Below are 8379 nucleotides of genomic sequence, written 5' to 3' on the forward strand. Positions count from 1 at the left end.
GGAGGGAGTGAAGGGAGGGTAGGGACAAGGGGAAAAAATGAGAACCAAGACCTGTCATGTAAAGGTACAAGATCCCAAATGAATGTAACTGTACTGTATCCCTAAAATGAACCAATAAACTCAAAGCTGAAAAAAAAAAAGATTCTGATAAGGCTGGATATGGTGGTACACACCTGTAATTCTAGCTACTTGGAGGATGAGATAGGAGGTTAAGTTTGAGGCCAGCCTGGGCAACTTACTAAGATTCTTTACCATAATAAAAATTTTAAAGATAGTTCAGTGTTAGATAATGTAGTTCAGTGCTTGAATGCATACCTAGCATGTATGAAGTCCTGAGTTCTGTCCCAAGAACTCCTATCTCTACCCCAAACACACACAAGATCATGAAAAGAATTGTTTTCAATCCATAGATCAGTGTTTGGAGTGTTGCCACCTAGCCTGAGTTACTTTCCCACTTATTTACATATCTAATTTTCTTCAGTAATATTTATGATTTCCAGAGTACATGTTTTGAATTTCTTTTGTTAAATTCATTCTCATAAATTTTTAGTGTATATTTACATATCATTTGCAAAGAGAGATAGTTTTACCTTCTCCTCCTTTTCTTTTTTTCTTCAGCTTTAATTGAGTTTATTGGTACATTTTAGGGATACAGTACAGTTATATTCATTGTTGGGATCTTGTACCTGTACATGACAAGTCTTGGTTCTCATTTTTTCCCCTTCTCCCTGCCCTCCCTTTACCCCCTCCTCCCTTCCCCATCTACAACCACTTTATTTCCATCTTTTCATCATCTCACATTTTTTTCTTTTCCCTTTTTACCCTTCCCCTGCCCATCACACTTTCCCTACACCTTTAGATCTTTTCTTCCCATTTCTCAATGTCAGTAATCTTATTAGGATCTTCTGTATTATTGCAGATTATTCACATCAGAGAAACTATTTGGTATTTACACATGTGTGCCTTATTTATTTCACTTAGGAGTATATCTTCAATATGTATCCATTTTCCTATGAATGATTCTATTTTCTCATTCTTTATGGCTGAGTAATATTCCATTTTATAGAAAAACCACAACTTCTTTATCCAGTTTCCAACTGATGGGCAAATAGGTTGTTTCCAAGTTTTAGCTGTTACAAACTGTGCCGCTATAAACATGGGTGCGCATACTTCTCTGTGATATGATTCTTTTAGTTCTCTTGGAAAGATACCCAACAGAGGGATGGCTGGGTCAAATGGAACCTCCAGTCCAAGCTCTTTGAGGTATCTCCATATTGATTTCCGTAGTGGTTGCACCAGTCTGTACTCCCACCAACAATGGCCTTCTCCTTTTCAATCTAGAATTTTATTTTTACTTTTCTTGCCTAAGTGGCTAGAACCTCTGTGCAGTGTTGAATAGAAGTGGTGATAGTAGACACCATTCCTTGTCCTGAACTGTTAGAATGAATTAAGGAGGATAGTGTCATTGTAGGTTATAAGATCAATATCCCAAAATTAATTTTATTCTTATAAATTTGTAATGAACAACAAGAAAATGAAATTGTTAGAAATAGTTTTATTCACAAAAATAACAAAAAAATACTTGGTAAAACTAGTTTCTTCTCTGTTTCTATTTTATCAGAGATTTTGTGGCTATTCCTGCTTATTTGCCTTCAAGACCTTTACAATCAATTGATACAGTTTCAAGGAGGAAGACTTGAGTGTATTTTTATTGGGGTCCTGTAAACTTTGTAAATTAACTTAGGGAAAACCAACATAAGAATATGATAAGACTTTTAATTTGTTGCAGATAAACTTTTTTGGTTTTGAGGAACAGGTATTTTTTTCTCATTTCAATTTTTAAAATTTTTAGCTAAGTTTATAGTGAAGATACTCTGTAGAATGGAGTGCATTATGGACATTAGTATTTGTTAATTTATCAAATATTCACTAAATGTCTATATATCCCAAACACTATGCTGGTTGCTTGGAATGAACTGATAAACTAACATTTCTGACCTTAAGAATCTTAAGAGTATATTAAGGATATTAGTAGTAAACAAATGACCTTGTTTCAGTGTAAAATGTGCTCTAATTGAAGTAATCATAGAGGGTAAGTATAAGACATACTAAAGTTCCTTGGGAGGTGGAAATAATGGAAAAATAACGTCTTAGGGTAGTTTACATTTGATAATACAGAGAATGTTATTTGGAATCATGGCAAATAATAAATTCTTAATCTCAGAATGATGATGATAGTGGTAGTGGTGGTAGAAAGTTTCCAGAGATAATCACTTTAAAATTCTGATCAAAAACAGTTGAACAATGTGAAGAAAGTTACCCTTCTGGCAGCGAAATTTCAATGTGATATTTTCATAGTATGAAACTCTGACCAGTACCTTACAAAAGAAGAAAGAGGGAAATCTTGAAATGTCAGTTGGAATTTAACTGTTTTTGAGAGACTTGAGCAGTGACTCTTTTTTCTTTTACATTTTTTTCACTGTAATTCAGTTTTGTTATTTTATTACTGGAGATAACCCTTTCCAATGAAACACAGGTTGAACTTGGTGGGAATCTTAAAAAATTTAAATAGAAAACTTTGATTTTAACTTCTGTGAGCAAAAAGTTTTTAGTCTTCATTACAGGATTGTCCTTTTGTTTGTTTCAATTTTTTATTTTTTACATCTGTTTTTCCTTGCAGGATGATAATGTCAGATCCCTCCTCTGTAGTTTGATGTATTTTAGAAGTTCATTGACTGCTGAGCAAGTTTCAAAAGCTGAATGTTTCTTGCTACCGAAGGTGAAATCCATTCCAAATCCAGAAAAAGAGATTGAATATAGTCAATATAAAAAGGAAGATGAATTAGAGATGGAGAACTTGGATACATGTAAAGAAAAGCCAAGAAATAGTGAAGCTAACATTGATTGATGTGAATATTCTATTGTTGCAGATGTTTGTTTAAAAAACTTCTAGTTTAATCAAAGAAATTGGAAATGTTCTGGAATAAGTTGGATAGTGCCTTTAGTGTTCACATTGTGAAAAATAAAAGGTGTTTGGTCATGCCTAAAAATTATTTGTATGCTTTGCAATTTTGCTTAATTTGGAGTTGTTAAGGGGAGGATTTTCTTTCTGTACTTACTGGACTTCAATAAATAGAGTGATAACTTGAAATAGGAAAGATTTTAGATTGCTAGACAAAAGTCATACAGATTTTTCAATATATTGTCTGGCTGATGATGAAGGTACTTTTGTTCAATAAGTGACAGTTGGCATTTACTTTGGTGTTCTGGAAATACAGAGATAAATTAAAACATGTTGCCTATACTTACAAAGCTCTCAGTTGAAAAATTAAGATATATAAGCAGATCTTTATGGGATTATATAGGAAAAGTAGCACTGGACTTTGTGGGATTATATAGGAAAATACTCATCCTTTTGAGTAGTTCTAGTGAAAGCTTCTGGAGGAAGTAATACCTTAATTAAATCTTATTTATTAACTTTTTATTGATAAAATATAAATTGTACATATTCATGAAATAACATAATGTTTCTCTATATACATTGGGTAGTGTTTAAACCAGGTTAAATATACATATCCTCCCAAATATTTATAGACTTTTATGTTGGAAATGACCAAAGACTTTTCTTCTAGCTTTTGAGATGTACAGTACATTACTGTTACCTGTTTACACCTTTCTGAGAAATACCATCCCCAAACCTCTTGTTCCTGTCTATAACTTAGCACCCATTGATGAACCTTTCCCCAGCACTACCCCTTCTCCTTATTCCCCCATCCCCTTCACTCTTCTTGGCCCCTGGAAATGTCCATTCTACACTCAGCTTCTATGTGGCTGGTGTTTCCTAATTGTACATGTAAGTGAAATCATACAGTACTTGTTTGTGCCTGGCTTCATGTAGTGACCTCCAGTTCCATCCATGTTAATGCAGTTGGCTGGATTTCATTTTTTCAAATGGCTGAATAGCATTTCATTATATATGCATATGTAATGATGGTTTCTTTACTCATTCGTCATTTGATGGACACTCAGGTTACCTGTTTCCATTTCTTGGCTGTTGTGAATAGTGCTGCATGTAACATGGCAGTGCAGATGTTTGTTCAATGTACTGGTTTCATTTTTTTTGAATTTATATCCAGGAATGGGGTTGCTGGTAGTTCTGGTTTTAATTTCTTTTAGGCAACTCCACAGTGTGTCCTGTAAGGCTGAAGTAACTTACATATTACCTTTAACAGTATACAAGGGCTTCCTTTGGGCACATGTGATCTTAAATCTTTTCAGAGTGGGGCAATAATCTCATTTTGATTTGTATTTCCCTAATGATTAGTGGTGGTGAACATGTTTTCATGTGTGTATTGGCCATTTGTATGTCTTCTTTTGAAAAATGTCTATACATTGCCTAGTTTTTAGTCTATTTTATTTTTTGCTGTTTAGTTTTTGGGGTTCTTTATTCTGTATACCAACCCCTTGTCCCATAAATTGCAGATATTTTCTCCTATTCTGTAGGTTGTCTTTTTACTCTGTTGATTGTTTCGTTTTTGTATAAAAGATTTTTAGTTTGATGTACTTCCATTTGTCAGCTTTTGCTTTTGTTTCCTGTGCTTTTTGGGGACTTGTCAAAAAATTCTTTGACCATTCCATTATCCTGAAGTATTTCCCCAGTGTTTTCTTCTGGTAGTTTCATATATTGCATTTAAGTCTTTAACCCATTTTGAGTTGATTTTTGCATCTGGCTTCAAATACATTCTTATGCATGTAGGTGACCATTTTCTGAGTGCCATTTATTAAAAAGAGTGTCTTTTCTTCAGTGCCTTTTTTAAAGTATCTTTGTCAACAAAGTTTACTGTAGATGCATGAATTTACTTCTAGGATATCATGTTCCATTGGTTGAGTGTCTGTTTTTATGCCAGTATCATGCAGTTTTGATTTCTATGGCATTATGTTGTGTTTTGAAGTCAAGTAGTATGATGCTTCCAGATTTATTCTTTTTGTTCGAGATAGCCTTGTCTGTTTCTTTTTTTTTTTTTTGTGGTTCTATATAGTAAATTTTAGAATTGTTTTTTCAAGTTCTGTGGAGACTGTTATTAGTATTTTGTTAAGGCTTGCAATGAATCTGTAAATTGCATTGGGTAGTATGGAAATTTTAATAATATGTTTCCAGTCCATGAACACAGGGTTTCATTTTACTTCTTTGTGTCCTTTTCAGTTTTTTTTTTTCACAACTGTTTTGTATTTTTTGTTGTAGAGATCTTTCACCTTTTTGGTTAAATTTATTCTGGAAAATTTTTGTGTGTCTATTGTAAATGAAAGTGCTTTCTTGATTTCTATTTCAGACACTTTGCTATCAACATAGAGCAGCAATGTTGATTTTTGAATGTAGATTTTGCATTGTGCAATTTTATTGAGCTCATATAATTCTAATAGTTTTTGGCGGAATATTCTAAATACAAGATCATATCATTTACATACAGAGACACTTTGACTTCCTCTTTTCAAGTTTAGATGCCCTTTATTCCTTTCTCTTGCCTGATTGCTCTGGCTCAGATTTTCAGCAGTATGTCCAGTAAAAATGGTGAAGGTGACATTAATGAATAAGAATGTAAAACTCACTAGTAAGAGTGATTATACAAATTCTGAATGCTCTAATATTATAAATATCATGTATAAATCATCTTTATAATAAAGGACCCCAAAAATTAGATCTCCTCAAAATAAAAGACCCAATCAAAGAAATGAGAAATTGAAATGAATTACTCTGAAGAAGAAATATAAATGGCCAATAAACACATGAAGGCATAAATAATCTCTGCAAATTAAAATAGCACTGAGATTCCATCTTTCCCCAGAAAGAATGACTATCAAGAAATCAAATAACAAATACTGGCGAGGATGAGGGAGAAAAAGGACCTCTTCTACATTGTTGGTGGGAATGTAAACTAGTATGACCACTGTAGAGATTCCTCAGAAACCAGAAACTAGAAATGCCATTTTTCCTAGTTATTCCCCTTCTAGGTATCTGCCCACAAGAAGTAAAAACATGATGTTACAGTGATACATGCATATCCACATGCAGCACAATTTGTAATAGCTAAATCAGAAGCAGCCTGTATGTCCATTGACAGATAAATGGATAAAGAAAATGTGGCACTTACAGATGGCGAAGTACTACTCTGCCATGAAAGCTAAATTTGAGCCATTAGTAGGAAAATGGATCCTTGAGACCACAATGTTAGATGAAAAAAGTCAGACACACAGCTTAAATATTGCATGGCTTCTTTTATATGAGAAACCCAAAATATAAATAAAAGATGATAGGAAGTAGGGTTATAGATCTTTCTCAGAGGGAAAGAGATGGAGGGAAGGGGAGAGAGAAGAGAGGGAGGGAATGAAAAAAGAATTAAGGTGTGTTATGTGCATGTACTAACTTCCCACAAGGAATGTAATCTTTACTGCAAACATGTATAAAAAATTAAAAAATCATCCACACCTTTGGTATAAAGATAGAAAACAATGAAGATACAAGATCCTAATAATGAATGTAACTGTACTGTATACCTAAAATGTATCAATAAACTCAAAAAATTAAAAAAAACAATGAAAATAATACCTACATTAATATGTTAAGAGTGAGATGATTAAGATATAAAATGGGGTATCAAAAGTTTATGTAGGGTGGAATGGAGTGCAGATACAGTTTCCTAATATATTTGTTTTTTTTTGGTACCAGGGATTGAACTCAGGACCTTGTGCTTACAAGGCAGGCGGCAGAACCACTGAGCTAAATCCCTGGCCCTTTTCTTCATCTTTTATTGATATTCTTTTGATATATGTAATGATCACATCATAGGGAATTTGTACCTGTGCATAATATATTTTGATTCTTCTTTTTTCCTCATTCCTCTCCCCTCCACCTCATCTTCCCTTCCCCATTTTCAAAAGCTTTGTTTCTATTTTTTCCTTTTCTCATTTTTTATTCCCCCATCCCTCTCCCTTGTTCCCCTTCTCATTTGAACATTTTCTTTTTCTCCCCAGTATCTGTGGTTCTTACTTTTTGGGTCTCTCAGAAGATATTGTGATATGTGAATGTAGATGTTTGATTTATTTGACTTAAAATTGTTCTCAAGGTGCATCCATTTGCCTAAAAAGTCTCATTTATACTTTTTCATGACAGTGTAATACTACATTGCATATGATAACCATGTTTTCTTTATCCAGTCATCTGTTGATGGGGCATCTGGGTTGTTTCCAAGGTTTAGCTATTCCAAATTGTGCTGCTATAAACATGGATGTGCATATATCACTGTGATATGATGCTTTTAACTCTTTGGGGAAGATACCAAGAGGGAGAGTAGCTGTGTCATATGAAACCTCGTGTTTTAGTTTTTTAACAAATATCTATACGGATTTCCATATTGGTTGTACCAATTTATACTTCTACCAATGGTGGAGAAGGGTTTCATTTTCCCCATAGCTTTCTAGGATTTGTTATTGGTTGATTTCTTGATGATAGCCATTCTTCAGGAGTTAAATGAAATCTCAGTGTTCTTTTAATTTGCATCTCTTGAATGACCAGTGATGTTGAACATTTTTTCATATATTTATTTCTTGTTTGTACTTATTTGTATGAAATGTATCCATTTCAGATACCATTTTTGGATTGTGTTTTTAAATATGAGGATTCTGATTTTTTTTGAGTTCTTTCTATGTTTAGATATTAGTCCTTTGAGGAATAGCTGGTAAAAGTATTTTTCATTCCGTGAGTTTTTTCTTCACCCTGTTGGTGGTTTCTTTTGCTGTGCATCTCTTGACTTTTTGTTTCTGGGTATTAGGGTTTTGTTTTTTCTTTTGTTTTCTGTGGTATTGGTTATAGAACACAAAGCTAAATATCCAGCCCCAGCCTTATTATTATTATTATTATTTTTTCATTCTGAGACAAGGTCTCACTAAGACACTTAATTTGCCCAGGCCAGGTTTGAACTTAGAATCTTCCTGTCTCAGCCTCCCAGAGTTCTGGGATTACAGGCATATGCCACCATGCCTTCAGTTTCTGTTCATCCTTTTGAACATAATAAGTTGCTCTTGTTTCACTATAGTTATAATGAAACAGTGTTTTAATGAAGAAAGTATATATATTAGGCAAACCCAGAATAATAAAGAATCTAAACATACTACAGTAAATCACTTAGTAGCAAAAGAAGAATGTAAAAAAAGGAGAAAGAGGGGAATTACAACGAAACCAGGAAACAAGTTATGTAATGGCTGTAGAAGCCCATGACTATTAACAGGATTAAGTTTTCCAATTAAAAAAGGTGAATGGATACAAATCAAGGCCCAGCTGTTTGCGGCTTACAAAAATCTGAACTTTACCTCTAAAGGCTGAAA

General features: G+C 33.5%; 1 protein-coding gene across 3 annotated transcripts in view; it reads left to right on the forward strand.

The window, feature by feature from the left end:
• Positions 1–3037, forward strand: part of Stk31 (serine/threonine kinase 31) — a 63447-nt gene extending 60410 nt beyond the window's left edge. For all 3 annotated transcript variants that reach the window (XM_010628222.1, XM_010628223.1, XM_019208047.1), the window contains exon 25: positions 2681–3037. In XM_010628222.1, coding sequence (XP_010626524.1) covers positions 2681–2908 — 228 coding nt within the window. In that variant the 3' untranslated portion in view covers positions 2909–3037. The remainder of the gene's footprint in view (positions 1–2680) is intronic.
• The last annotated feature ends 5342 nt before the right edge of the window (positions 3038–8379 follow it).

This window comes from Fukomys damarensis, unplaced genomic scaffold (genome assembly GCF_012274545.1).
Source record: "Fukomys damarensis isolate Sample0158 unplaced genomic scaffold, DMR_v1.0_HiC HiC_scaffold_4, whole genome shotgun sequence".
Taxonomy (NCBI): Eukaryota; Metazoa; Chordata; class Mammalia; order Rodentia; family Bathyergidae; genus Fukomys; species Fukomys damarensis.